The 15,328-nt window shown below is 38.9% G+C and overlaps 1 protein-coding gene across 1 annotated transcript; it reads right to left on the bottom strand.

Annotated features, from left to right (window-relative positions):
- Positions 1 to 218: 218 nt before the first annotated feature.
- On the bottom strand, positions 219 to 11,391 carry GMNC (geminin coiled-coil domain containing). The gene is made up of 5 exons (XM_019463512.2): positions 11,287 to 11,391; positions 9,390 to 9,564; positions 7,129 to 7,217; positions 5,630 to 5,746; positions 219 to 4,029 (listed from the first exon to the last, which is right to left on the bottom strand). Exons 1-5 carry the CDS (start codon positions 11,287 to 11,289, stop codon positions 3,409 to 3,411), a joined length of 1,005 nt encoding a protein of 334 aa, XP_019319057.1. The 5' UTR covers positions 11,290 to 11,391; the 3' UTR covers positions 219 to 3,408.
- Positions 11,392 to 15,328: the final 3,937 nt, after the last annotated feature.

The raw sequence follows: 15,328 nt of genomic DNA, 5'->3' as shown, positions 1-15,328 counted from the left end.
AAATAAGGGAGAAAAGTAGGATTAAGCTTTTGCCATTTATTTATTTATTAGACATGAATTCATTACAAAATTGACTCACATATAATTAGAAATATTTTCAATCACAAACAAATCAAAGTCATTTAAAATATTAATTGTTAAATTATATTTTACATTTATAGACTATCCAACATAAGAATTATAACTGGATGTCTGATGATGTTCACGTAACAAAAAAATATAGATAAAAATACAACAAATATGTTAAGAAATATACTTACACTGTGCATGTGTAGGTTGTAAACCAATTTTATTTGGTTTTGTGAAAAATAAAGAAAAAATGATGCATCTAATAGTTGCGCACACGAATCTTTTGATTAACTGAAACAAATGTAAAATTGTGTATTCTGACTTTATAGACAAGACGTAAACTTCAAAAAATCATCACCAGATGTCTAAATTCTATACTTTTTCCTTTGAACCTGTGATGTAGGCTGGTTATTGAATTCATCTGTCACATTGAAAAATATTTGTTTTTTTGAAATAGAGAAAATACAGCAACTTTTTTATATTGATTCACAGTTTTTTTCCATTTTTTCAAGATTATAGTTTATCATCACTGCAGTCTTTTAAATTAATCTCATTCATTATATGTCACCTGCATAACTGAAGCTTTCCAAATGCCCTTATTTTCCAGATATTAGTGAGATTTAGGTAGGATTTATTTTCAGATGATCAGAGAACATAGGAAATGTCATCAAAATTTTAAAATTGATGCTGGATGCTAGCTAGTATTTATGGGAGGTTATGTTGCTGTGCCTACAAAGCACTTGACTCAAGGCCATTTAACACCTGAAAGCCTCATTAATGTATCCTGGATAAGGAAAAGAACAGTTAAACCCTAAATGCTGAAGATTGGTCTGGCCATATACATCATATAAAAGAGGTACAAATCAATAAATAGGATTATGGTTAAAACCTAGGAGAAGAAAACCCATTACTAGAAAATGTTCTACACAATATAAAGATGTTTATCACAATCACAAAAGTATTTAATTTTTATTTCTCACTTTACATTAATAAAATTTTAACTGTGGTTTACTGAAGTACTATGGTAAAACTTTAGAAGTTAGAACATATACTCAGGTGAGAGAAATTTCCAGTTTCTCAAACATCAACAAAATATTTTTTTATACATAATGCAATTAAATATCAAATGTCTGTAGGTATGGTCACAAGATGTGGTAACTCTTTCATCCATGGAATAAGCCAGAGAAAGTTACCATAATTTATCACAAGAGTGCTGTAATATCTTTAAGCCAGGCAAGGACCAAGTTTCATTTTAAACTATTACATTTTATGAGGCTCTGTTTTACCGTTCAAACGTATCCTTCTAAGCCTGGGTGTTTACTCATGGTTCATGACCATGATACGGCACACAAAAGTGCAAAATGAATACTTGTTGACCGATCAATTTTGTTTTACAGCTTGATCACTTAGACTTTTAAAGTAGTTATGTTGCTTTCTTGATTCCTAGTGTATCAAACTATAATCAATTTTAATTCTTTAATTTTAATTATTAAATTTGTTATTTTAAAAAGATAAGTTTTACCCACCAGGGGCACCGATACTGCAGTGTAAGGCACTTCTTTGTTTTTGTTTTATTTTGTTTTGTGTTTAGAAAATAGAATGTGTTCTATCTCTTCCTAAGTCATGAAAATACTCTGGAGAATAACATCAGTTAGCATCTTAGATTCTCCTTCATGGATTATAAAGAATACAATGTGGTAACAAAACTTAATAAAATAGATTACTTGCTCACAACCGCAAAAACACACCAAGAACCAAACAACAACAAAAGTCGTGTCTCAGTTACAAAGAATTCCAAAGGGCACACTCATGTTCTCACGCACTGAGAGGTGAAAACAGAAAAACAGGAAAGAGGTTCAAGGTGGTGAATTTTATCACTAACTGTAGTTTTCTCCAAAAAACATAGGTGCGCATCTCTGATTGTAAATTATTCTGGGAAGGATAGAGAGCTTGAGGAGAACTAGCATTAGCACTACGAATTTATTTTTTTTATTTAGAAAGAGAAATCTTTGACATCAAAATTTACATTAAATTTATGCACACTTATTTAAAAAAAAATAATGTTTCTATTTGTTAGAGCAAGTTACTCTCACAGAGACTGAATTAACCTGCAAAGTGGGCTCATACCAGAAAAGGAATACTGTGATCAGAGCAATGGTTTCTTGTATGAACTACAAATGATTCACATTTTAAAAAATTGTATGTAAGGCTCACCCAATATATGTATAGCATCTATCAAAATTGAACAGAGTAGTGAGTTAGGATGGCCGTGTTGGTGTAAAACTGATGGACCCAGCCTCGATTTAGAGAATGTTAGTGATTATCTCATCCAGCTTCTGTATTATGCAGCCAGGAAAACTGAATCATCACACTTGGGAAGTAAGTTTCTCAAGGTCACAGCAGAAAAGTGGCTGTAAGTCTTATGAGGGTGGCCACAAGGTCTAACTTGCTCACATTTTATCACCACGCATAGCACAGTGCCTGGTACATGATTCTACAATCATTTTGAATGGACCAATGAGTAAAAAAATGATGAATGAAAATACTTCCAGGAATAGAAGTTTGACAGCATCTAGGCAATTAGGATGGTTGGTTAAAGAGACAATGCCAGGTGCCTCTAGAAGCTGATGTACCGTGGCACATTTTGAAGTAATTTTAATTCTCTTAAATCTTTTAATTTATCAGTGGTATTTCCTATTCAGTAGAGTTATAGCTCTTTGAAGAGCCTCTTTATCAACTCTAGCACAGGACACTCAACTTACTGAACTGTACTACATATAACACTGCTCACATCTACATTATGTCTTCGGGAATGATGATGGGCGAAGACACTTCTTTCTACCTTACCCCAGCTAACTGAACACTCAGTAACAGGCACTTGGAGCAATGATAGCATTCACTCTAGAGGCAGTTTTCAGAAATAAAGAGGAGCAGGAGAGGGACGAAAGTGAGAGGGTGGAGGCTATGAACATTTAAACTGCTTGATGAAGGGAGAAAAGCTGTTAGACTTGTTATAATTGAAAGAGCATTTGCAGGCCTCATAGAAGTATTCAGGCAATTGGAAAATACCTTTTCAAGTACAGGGCAAAGGGAGGAAGTCAACAGCAGGTGTTGCTATGTAAACAAGTCAAATTTAGGTGAAAAAAGAGTAGGCATGTTTCATCATGGATTCTTGGAAGCTGTTCTTTGCAGATTTAAGTGGATAACTGAGATTGACATTTAAAGTGGCAGGAGACAGTCTGGGCAATAGCTTCCGTATTCCAAATAGTCAGGTTCAAGTGCAAGAGAGGTCTTCGTAAACAGAGTTGATGGCAGTCTTTTGTGTTAGAGCAGGGGTCACTAAGACTGCTTAGGGACCCAAGTGAACTTCCAGCCTCCCTCCTCATCTCGACAAACAAAGGCTTGTCCCTGGTGGAAGGAATGAGTTTTCACATTACAGTGAGGGCTCAGGGATGTGGAAAAGGCCATCTCTGTCTTATTGGGAGACACATCAGTAGTATAGTAAGGAGGAGTTTGCAGCCCTCCTGGCTCATTTGAAAGTTGAGAAAGTAAGTGAAAATCTTCCCCGTGCCTGGCAGTGCTATGTGAGGGGGTTGTTTGGTCACCTCCATAGTCAATTGGCAGACCCTCCCTGGGGATATTTTCATAATTGGCTGCATCATCCGGAAACTGGGGAAATGTGCTGGCAATTCTTCTGGGATGAGAGGAGAGGGCACTGTAGTTAGCTGATAAAGTGTCATCAATGGTATTGAGGTCTTTTAATCCAAGTGTTTGAAGAACCCAGGGATCCACAGGGGGCCCAGGTTGTTCTTCACAGTTAGCAAATTCACCGGAGAGGTTTCTCTTGGCATTTTTGTGATGGGGGATCTCAGGAGGAAAATATCTTTGCTCTTTGGGTTTCCTCTTTCCCTTTCTGAATTTTCCACATGCTTTGGAAAACTCATCTGATGACAGTAATTTCTAGGAAAGTAGCATTTGAAAATATACAGTCAGAGAGTCAACCAAGATCATTTTCTTTACTGTTGTCTATTTAAAACTCCTTCAAATATTAACTAGTCACTTTAACTCCTTAGAAAACATGATTAATATTCTATTCTCTCTGTCTCTGTCTTTGTCTCTCTCTCTCTCTCTCTCTCTCTCACACACACACACACACACACACACACACACAAAAGTGATTGAATTAACTTCTGTTTCCAACTTAAAATCTATAATGACAAGTTACTACCTGGAAACTACAATTCATGTTTTTTACTAATCATTTAAAAGTTGAAAGAAAAAATAATGTCTTTAAATTTTCAATTCAGGAAAGTAATTATTATAATAATGACAATAATAGCAACTATCATGTATTGAACACTGGCTACATGCATAATGTCATTTTATATGGGTACTGTTAAAATCTTCCTTAGCGAGGAAACTGAGGCACAGGCATATTAGTGACTTGCTAAGGATCATGCGGCCTAGATTAAATCAAAGCCACGTGATTCTAGACAGAGCAACTGATTGAAAACAGTAACTAACACTGCTTCTTCTTGTTCCATTAACTTTCATAACACTTTCGTGTGATATGTATTATTCTACATCTTGGACAATTGGGAAACAGAGAGAAAAAAACCTGCCTAATCTATATCATTTACTAATTTAATAAATGTCCTTTGTTTTACAAAATGGTGGCTGGACTAAGGAGCCCAAGCTAATAACTGTGAGATGTGCTCCCTTTTTTAACAAACCTAACTGGATTGTAAAGGAGTCAGATATGGTATCTTTTCTTCTCTGAACTTTTATGTTCAGTAAAAATGGCAAGAAGCATAATCAATTTAAATTAAATTATATCAAATAACGTAGCTTGTCTAGAAGCAAGGAAAAGATTGATGACAGAAGCAATAATTGTAACAAAATGACAAAAAGATAACAGAAATATAAAACCCAGAGAAAGGAAGAAGAACAGGAAGAGACTGTGGACAGGCTATAAGTCCTTGAGTTAGAAATAGTCTAACTCATTTAAGAGTATAAGAAAAATGATTCATTAAAAGATAACATAATTGGTGATCTATAACTGCCACTCAAGAAATCTGGGCTCCACCCATATTCATAACAGTTTAGAGCTGAGGAGATTTTCAACGATCTTTTAGGCCATGTATATCCAGATGAACATAACTGAGGCTAAGTGAGAGAGCGATTTACCGAAAGTCAATCTGATGATAAGAAGAACTGAGTGTCTTTCGGATCTGATTCCCACTGCAGTGTTCCATCCATTTAGCTCTCTGTCTTTTGATTAACCTCTGTTGTCTTAGCAATTCCTTTGACTGGCTTGATTCTTAAGCAACTTTTGCTGTAATACATGGCTAACATCTGTACTCTAGATACTTCTAAGAAATGATACATAAAAATTCTTGTGAAAGTGCTATATTTCCTTTCAGAAAACTCCATCTAACCCAGAAATGCCTTTGAAGCCATGCTGTTCAGTATACCTTCTACAATTAATTAAGCAGTTTTACCCAAATTACCTCCATTCTCAAATCACTGCTGTGTTTTTATAAAAGGGATAGTTACATACCTTGGCCTTTTCTTCAAGACATTTAACCAAAGCAGAATTCAGGTATTGTCTAAGGTGATTATTCTCTTCGTGTAACCTAGCAAGTTCTTCTTCCTTCTGCACCAGAGTATCTTGGAGCTGCAAAAAAGCATACAATGGTGAAGGCTGCTCTACTATATTGACTTTGTAACCTTATAATAATGCCACTGATCCTTAACCTGCTTAAACTTGATCATTATTCTATTTGTTTTACAAACTCAACCTCCGGGAGCCCTTGTCCTCTAACGCCTAAATTCAATCTACACCCACCTACCACCTGATTGTTCAGTTTTGTGCTCTGAACTTCTTATTCATTGCAAAGTGTTTGAAGAGATTATATGACTTTTAAGATTGCAACCACAAGGGAATCGGGAAGGTATGTAGGAAAATGAGCTGCGTGCAACTGTTTAAATATAGAAAAAAGGATTTAGAAAGGTTTCGCTGGACTCCTTCCTTGCACATTAAGAAAAGAAGAAAAACAAGGGGGGCTGGTTTCCTTCATCCTCAGATTGGTCTGTTTGTATATCCACTAGATCAAATTATTCTCTCAGGAACAACAACAAATAAAACGTGATCAATGAAGCAATCTTTGCAAAAACTTTGTAATCATCATCCCTCTCCAAGTGATGAGCTATGTGTGTGCTTTAAAAATACTATCACACTCAATATACCATTTGGTCTTTCAAGCAGCCATCTGAGGAAGGCAATATAAATATTTCAATTCCATAGGTATGGAAAAAGAGGATTCAAGAGGTCATAGGACTAAAATGTATGCAGTCAGGTCCTGACTATAGGGCCCCCTAGAGGGTTTTGATTGTTCTTGTTGAATTTGTTGTTTTTGTTTTCTTCCCTGTGACATTGATCACCTATCTTCCTGTCCACCTCTGTGGACATTTACTCACTGTGGTTCTAAATTGCAAGTCAACATATGAATTTAACAAGGGAAAAGAAGCAAAGTAACATTAAGGGGTGATGTTAAGAACAAACTACGTGCTAAGTGAAATGAGTCAGACTGAGAAAGACAAATACCATATTAATTCACTCATATGTGGAATCTAAAAAGCAAAATGAATAAGCAAATAGAAGGCAGAATCCTATAAATACAGAGCATAAACTGTATTCTCTGTCAGAGAGAAGGGGATGGGGGAAGGGCAACATGGGTGAAGAGTAGAGGCAGATAAAGGTTTCTAGTTATGGCATGCATTAGTCATGGGGATAAACGGCACAACATGGGGAATACAGTTAATGATATTGTAGTCATGTGACAGCAGTATATCTGTATGGTGACAGATGGTAGCCACCCTTGTGGTGAACACAGCATAATGTATAGAGAAGTCAAATCACTACGTTGTACACCTGAAACTAATGTAACATTGAGAGTCAACTATACTCAAATAAGTTTAAGAATAAAATAAAAGTAAAAAAAAAAAAAAAAGAATGGACTGCATTTGCATGGAACATGTCTGCCTGGTTATACATACCTGCTTGTTTCTGTAGAGCTGAGAGGAAAGCTGAGCCTCTTCCCATGAACATGAGTTAGGAACAGGGAAATTGGAGTCACTGGATGATTCTATGTGAAAATACCAAATGGATAACTGAGAAAACACACTTGGGGTTTTTGTGTAATGCAGAGCTCATGGAGGGATTTCAGACAGTTTAATGGATCCAATTACCTTTCTAAAAATAGCTATTGCCTCCTTATAGGAAACAAAACATTTAAAGCTTCCAGAAGGGATAAACATGCTATGAAAGACAAATATTTATAGACTATCTGCCAAAATGGCTAAAGGGATGAATTTTGAAGAGCTAAGAGGTTACATTTCTTCCTAATATATAAACTCCTGCTGGCTAAGCTTATAAAAACCATCCCATCTGCATTATGAATTCACTCAAATATTTATTGATCCTTCCCCTGCTAGGCATAACATTGCAACTCCACTATGTTTTCCAAGTTTTGATCTTATTTTCTAAGGTTTAGCGTTTGATAACATAGTGTTTGCCTCTAAAATCAACTCCTACTTTTGATGGTGTCATTTTTCCCCAACTATGAAAATCTTGGCCTGTTTGCTTATCCATTAAAGCTGATGGAGAGTACATATTCAGAATTATATGTGGTATCACTTTCTACTTGAAAATAATTTGGATCTTGCTTCTCTGAAGACCTTGATGCAAATCTCAAAACTGTACCCTGAATTCATGTATTTCAAATGTCATCATTCGTATGTTTCTTATGCTTTTGTAAAGAAGTTTTTTTTTCATATTTGATAGCAAACTATACCTATCAGTAAAAACTATGCTTATGCATGCTATAGGTTTACTTTTGTTTTATTTTCCTCATCTAGTACAGTTTTAACTCTTGCTCATCTCTACGGAAACTGAAATATTCCTGAAATATTTTCAACTAAAGTAAAATGATGAGTAAGGAGACAGGAATAAAGTTGTATACAGTTTGGTTTTATATTCTTGGGCATTCTGTCTTCTCTGTTGCTTGTGGTAGAAAGACAACACTGAACAACTCCCTTCCTGAAATATAAGTGTGTTTCATTATTTTGGGGGTTTTTGTTTGTTTTTTTCTGAAATTCAAAAAAAAATAATATGACAGAAGCAGGAGTACATATATTTAATGGTGAAGTGTCTACAAGTTTTTCTAGAAACCAGATTGCTAATATAGAAATTCCTTTAATATTTATGAGAACTATTTACTCAGCCCCCAGTGAAAATTAATACATGATTTTCCATCAATGTTATCTTTCCCTCCAAAATTGAAGTCTTCTTTGAGCAAAAAGGAATCATTTTTCCCCCCACTTACAAGATATTATTCAACTCTAAGAGAACAAATAGAGAACAAATGAAGGTTGATGGAGGGAGGTGGGTGGGGGATGGGCTAAATGGGTGATGGGCCTCCTGAATAGGAGGGCACTTGCTGGGAGCACTGGGTGTTATATGTAAGTGATGAATCACTAAATTCTACTCTTGAAAACAATATTACACTATATGTGTAATTAATTAGAATTTAAGTAGAATTTAATTAAATAGAATTTAAGTAAAAATTTGAAAAAAAAAACAAACAAGAAACAAAACCATGATCCAGTTAAAAAGAAAAACAAACCAAAAAATAAATAAATTTGGTCAAGAGCTTTGTAAAAAAAAAAAGAAAGAAAAAGAATAGCTATTCATTTTAGAGAAAGAGGAAAGAGTACTGAGATAAATCATTTTGAAAGATAACTGTTGTTCTGATTTGGCTTTCCTTTCTAAATAAACTTTTTAAAAATAAACATGCTATGGATACAAAAAAAAAAGACAATGTTCATAGGACTTCCCTATGAAATAAAAGGGTATATTAGTATTTTTTCTCATCTCTCTCTTATACCCAGGGAAACTTTCCTGAATTCCAAAAGAAATGCTCCAACTGGTATCTTGACTACAAAAGCGTCTCACTAATATTGTTTATAAATCTTTGACCCAAAACCAAATTCCCTCAGTGGGTTGGAAATCTCCAAAAACTATAAAGTGTGGGGAGAAATATATCTTGTCCAGTGGGCAAGGGGAAGAATCTCATTTTCAATATATGACAGTACAGAAAATCAGGTTATTTAGGGTGTGAAATGCAGGAGTCTTTGTGCTTTCCTCAACTTCCCATACCATTTCTTCTTCTACAGAGTTCTAGCCCATGATGCTTTGCAACTATGGGTGCTGGAAAAGGGCTTCAGACCTACCGGGAAAGCAGAAGAGCAGAACTTACCCTGTGCCTGTGGTGCTTGTTGGGGCTCTCTGTTGTCCAGGAGACCAGCAGCCCAGAAAGAGACCCAAGTCTCCGTGGAAACGTCAACACTAGATTCTGACGTTGTAGTGGAATACGGGCAATTATAGCTCTGGCCTCCTACAAAGTACTGGTCTTGGCAAGGCAGAACAGTGTTCTGTGAAATTCAGTATGAGGGATCAGGGTGGGGGTGGGGAGGGTCCCAGGAGATGGAATGATTGGGATTTGGAGGGGGATAAGGGTGGGAGAAAGAGGCACAAATTACATGCAATGAATCAAAAACAGTACAGGTGTTAAGCATAGATCCCAGATTAATTCAAGTGGTCAAAATATAATTACTAACAGGGAATCAGCTCCTTGGGTTTACCCAGTAGTTTCCTTAGGCTCTCTCAGCAAAGAACAGGCTAGTATTGGATGGACCAAATTTGTAAATATCCAAGAGTATTTGCTGTTGCCATGACTCAGTCATCTAACAGGCTATCCAGGATCTAAGTAAAAGGAATTCTACTTAATGATTGAAAGATATACGGACTATTTGGCTCTTTCTAGCAATACCTTAATTATATTTCTAATAACGTTAAAAGACAAAGAGCCCAGAATGCTAAGGCTGAAAAGGACTGAACATGACATATAAGGAAACCTCCTTATCTTTGCTTCTCAGTTTCTGAATTACACACCTGCTCCATCCCTTCCTTCCTCCTTTCCCTGGCTTTAAATGCTGCTGGATCCTATAGTGGTCTAAACCATTTGAGATGGATGTATAGACATATAGATACATTCCAGAGATAACTACATACATTTTGCTCCTAACTCCAAGCACCGGTACCTATAGTCACTCCAAGTAAACATATCATTAAAGCTGAAATACGTTAGTCAGCAGAGGCAGCAGGCTCTAGATCTCTCCAGCACTAGGTCTCAGTGCCCTTCCAAAGTTATCTTGCCACTACTAACTGCCTGGCATGTATTCTCCACTGTGTTCTGAGCCAGCGAACACCCTGCTGCCCCCGACTCCTCAAACTTCAAACACACAGTCTTTCCAAATGTCCAAGCAGGGGCAGGTATACAGCCTTCCTGGGTTAATTTGTACAACAGCTCATTCTTAATTATTTGTCAATGTTTAATCAGGTAAAAGCCATTCATTTCATCAGAGTCCAGCTTTGGACAAACTCTTTTTGACCACTACAAGTCTTTTGTTGACTTGAGGACTTTTTGGGCATAACATAAACAGCGAGAAAACAAATAAGAAGAAGGAAAAGGAGAGAGAGAGAGAATTAAGCTAATTAAGGCACAATTTGTTAATATCCTCAGTAAGTTAAGTTTTGAAAAAGTCCAATCTTTTGGGCAAATCCAGCTTGGGCAGCGCAGACCAAAGAAATTCAGCCAAAAGTTTATCAAGCACTATTTTCTTTTATTCTAAAAGCATGTTTGTAGGCTCTTTCCCTGAGGTTATTATTGGAATCAGAGTTGAACTATTATGCAATTGACACCTGAGAAGAAAACAAACCTCAAATACCCTTGGACTAGCTCAAATCCAAATGTCTGCAAATATGTGCATAATCTACAGGAAGAGGTAGAATGAAAAGTGAGTGCAGGTGCGGGGGCGGGGGGGGGGAAGAAAGTTGGGAGAAAGTACAGAGAGTAGAAATAACACAAGAAGGTAAAAGGATGAGAGAGATGGGGAATGAGAGACTGAGGGAGCAGAGAGAGGGAAGAAGATAGGGGAGAAGCAGATGGGGCAGCAGAGAACACCCCTTTTAATGGGCAGGTAGCAGAGAAATCTTGCATCCAAGGTGGAAGAAATTCTAAATGCAAAGCCTACTAGCTCTCAGAGCCCCCAGGTTTCCCCAGCGTATTACCTAAACCCCAGGTCCTCACTTACCATCTTGCAGTGGAAGAAGGCGCTGCGGAAACTGAGCCCTCAATTTTTCGGTAAAGCCTGTAGGAGCTTTAAATGGGACTGAGGGGAGGAGCTAGGAGAGGCGAGTTCTAATCTGCGGGAGCTCCCGGTGACGCCAGGGACTCCCGGCGAGCGCCGCCCTCTGATTTGGTGCGAGGCTGTCAAACTGGTGACGTAGGTGAGGAGACGTCAAGCCAAAGTCTCTGGCACTCAAGGCGACCGCCGCTCGGGGACCCGAGACCTGCCGCCACCTGCCGCCGAGCGCCCGTGTGCGCTGCGCGGCTTCGAAACCCGAAACTCGCGCGGTGCCTGCCGGAGGTCCGCTCGCCGTCCGCGGTCGGCCGAGAGTCGGCGGTGGCGGGACCGCGCTGCCTGCCGGGCCCGACGGGGCGAACCCGGCTCCCCCTGCCGGGCGGGGCGGACTCGTCGGCTCTGGCGCCGGAACTAGGGAAAAGTCCAACGCGGCGTCTCTGGGATGGAGCAGCCCTTGGGGAGCCGACGCAGCACCCAGACTTAACACTGCCCCTGTGTAGTTCTTGGCCACGTGATCAATGCCAACCTAATGTAGGACCTGGTGAACGGACTGGCTTTTCCCCCTCTTTTTGATACATCTCATTTTCCCCAACCCCTGAGGGGCGTGTGAAACGGGAAGATGATCTATATCCATTCTAGAATTTAAGTTTGGGGAGAATAGCTGTTCCCGTCCATTGTGTTCACTGCTGTTTCCAAAAAGTGCCTGGAACAATCTCTAACCTGTCATGGGTGCTCAATAGAGAATTAAAATACGGGGGGGGGGGGTGCTGGGGGGCTCAGCCGGTTAAGCTTCTGACTTCAGCTCAGGTCATGATCTTGCAGTGCGTGAGTTCAGGGGAGTTTGAACCCCAAGCCCTGTGTGGGGCTCTGTGCTCACCGCTCAGGGCCTGGAGCCTGCTTAGAATTCTGTCTGCCCGTCTCTCTCTCTCTCTCTCTCTCTCTCTCTCTCTCTCTCTCCCCCCTCCTCCTCCTCCCCGGCTCATGCTCTCTCTCCTCAAAACAAAGTAAACATTAATATTTTTTTTTTAAATAAAAAGAATTAAAATACAAATTTAAGAGGTGCCTGGGTGGCTTGATTGAGCATCCGACTTTCAGGTCATGATCTCAGGGTTCATGAGTTGGAGCCCCAGAGCCCTGCCTTGGGCTCTGTGCTCAAAGCTCAGAGCCTGGAGCCTGCTTCAGATTCTATGTCTCTCTCTGCCCCTCCCCTGCTCACACACGCTGTCTCTCTCTCTCTCTTAAAAATAAATAAACATTAAAAAAAATTAAATATAAAATACAAATTCAAGAACCTAAAGTGTCTGTCTCTGTGTTAGCTAGCCCTAGCTTCACAATTACTATTATATAGAATAAATTGTTACGATTACAAAAAAAAAAAAATACTTCTCAGTTAAGGTATTTTATTTCCCCCATCTTTTCTGTTGAATTTTATCCTCATGATTTCTGTGATGTTACATCCAGAGGAGAAAAAGGAGTAATATCATCTTTAAAACCATTCATCTACTTGGGGCACCTGGACGGCTCTGTCAGTTAATAATGGGACTTTGGCTTAGGTCATGATTCCCAGGTTTGTGGGTTCCAGCCCTGCATCAGAGCTTCTGTCTCCCTCTCTCTCAACCCCTCCCCCACTTAGTCTCTCTCAAAAATAAATAAACATTAAAAAAAATTATCTACCACTAATAGCCAACTCTTATGTCAAATGGCAATAACCTAGGGGGTGGTTACTCTTTATTTTTTTTAAGTTTATTTATTTATTTTGAGAGGAGAGGAGAGAGCATAAGTAGGGGGGGAGCAGAGGGAGAGGGAGGTCATCCCAAGCAGGCTCCACACAGTCAGTGCAGCGCCTGATGCAGGGCTTGAACTCACCAACCTTGAGGTTGTAACCTGAGCCAAAGCCCCAGGCTTAACTGACAGAGCCACCCAGGCACCCAGGCTGTGGGTGCTCTTCTTGTCCCTGCTTTGGAGGATGACAAATGAAGTACTGAAGTTAAGAAACTTGACCAATGTTTACACGATTGGGATGTGGCAAACTCTGGTTCCAGCATCCACGCTCCTATCACAAGTATGGTTTTTTACTCTCTTGGACTTCTTTCCACTGCACATGATAGCTATTTATGCAATGGCCATTTTTGTGGATTGAATTATGTTACCTCAGGATTTATGTTGAATCTCCAACTCTGAATGTGATGTATTCAGAGACAGGGCCTCTAAAGAGAGAATCAAGGTTAAGAGGTCATAAGGGTGGTGCCCTCATTTAATAAGACTGGTGGTTATAAGAAGAGGAAGAGACACCAGAGGTGGTATGCACAGAGTAAAGGCCATGTGAAGACAAGGCCAGAAGGTGGCCATTTGCAAATCAAGGAGAGAGATCTCAGGAGAAATCGTTCATCCTGCTGATACCTTGGCCTTGGACTTCCAGCCTCCAGAAATGTGAGAAAATAAATTTTCTGCATAAGCCATCTCATCTGTAGTTCTTGTTATCGAAGCCCTAGTGAACAAATGTGGGCATGGTGTAGGGATCGAGAAAACTTTGAATTCTGGCCTGCATCATCCTTTCTCTAAACCAGTTCTGACCTTTATTTATTCTGGGTTGGATTGTGCCCATCATCCACAGCACTTAGCAAAGGCTAACGCACAGCAAATGTTCCTTACGTGTTCTGTGTTCGACATTAAGGAAGGTATGGAAGAGGAAGAGGAGGAAGGCATCAGACTTGGTAGATAACCCTTTCTCCTGTTCCATACAGTTTGTTCACAAACATTTTTAAGTGAATGATACCAGGTTTGGGATCACTGCCTGAAGATACTGCCTGGGTTACAGGACATGACTCATTGCAGTGAGATTGCTGTCACGGCATAAGAGGCAGGGATACCCTGGCAATATACCCTCCCCTGAGATGATGGGAGAAACAGATCAAAACCCATTTAGGTTATGAGAATTGATGATCTTGTTCAGGGCAAAGAAAATCCTAATCCGTTTTTGTGATGAGCACCAAAGGAAGAAAAAGGAGGATGGAGTTGTTTTGTTTTTAGAAACTCCTAAATTGGATATGTGAACCTCTGGAAGATCCAATTTCCTGACTCTAAAAATGACCTAAAATGGGCAAATGAAACAAAACCTGGTTGAAACAAAAGGGCATAGGCTTTGGATCCAAATATACCTACATCCCAGTTCTTGTTCAACTCTCTGAGACAGAAACAACTAGGGCTGTATTATCATGGTCTCCAAATTCTCAGCTCCTCTGATAAATTAAGAAAGAAATACCTACCTGAGAAGCTTATTAAAAAGCTGGCCAATAGTGCTTGAAAATTCCAAATTCACTGCCTATGTCATGAATAGCAGCTATTATTGTTATATGTAGAGGACCCTTTGAACGTATACACTGCTGTGCCTTGCCTGGTAAAAAAGAACTGAAAATAAAAGCTACATTTATTAAGCAGATTTTTTGAGGGCTAGATATATTTTTTAAGTCTTTGATGGACTTTAGCACACAGATGTTTCATAAATCATTAGCTACTTTAGCTTAGTGGGAATGGGAGTGTATTTGGTGGCAGAGGATCCCTAAAGTTAAGCCATGAAGAGCTATGGACAAGTGAACAGAAGTCTCAAGATACAGCTTACCTGACATCATAAATGATGGAAAATTTTCCAAACCCTTAAGGTCTGATTTAAGCATATCCTTTTATTTAAGATCTACTGCTTGGGGATAAGCCTTATTTTTTCGTTTGTTTGAAGATTTTTGTTTTTGCTGTTGTTTTTGTTTTTGAAAAATGAGTCAAGAGGCACCCAGGTGGCTCAGTTGGTTAAGCGTCTGACTCTGGATTTCGGCTCAGGTCAGGATCTCACGGTTCATGAGATTGAGCCCCATGTTGGCCTCTGCATTGACACCACGGAGCCTGTTTGGATTCTTTCTCTCTTTTTCTGCCCTTTCCCTACGTGTGTGCGTGCTCTCTCTCAAAAATAAATAAATAAACATTAAAAAATGTTTAAAAA

The sequence above is a fragment of the Panthera pardus genome, unplaced genomic scaffold, assembly GCF_024362965.1.
Source record: "Panthera pardus isolate Hobbes unplaced genomic scaffold, ASM2436296v1 HiC_scaffold_16, whole genome shotgun sequence".
Lineage (NCBI taxonomy): Eukaryota > Metazoa > Chordata > Mammalia > Carnivora > Felidae > Panthera > Panthera pardus.
This window is presented reverse-complemented; position numbering and strand designations above follow the sequence as displayed.

Coding starts and splice junctions, on each gene's coding strand:
- GMNC (XM_019463512.2), bottom strand. Junction 7,218..9,389: donor ACAAGCACCACAGGCACAGG/GTAAGTTCTGCT, acceptor ATTTTCACATAG/AATCATCCAGTGACTCCAAT. Junction 4,030..5,629: donor GTCTTGAAGAAAAGGCCAAG/GTATGTAACTAT, acceptor CTACTTTCCTAG/AAATTACTGTCATCAGATGA.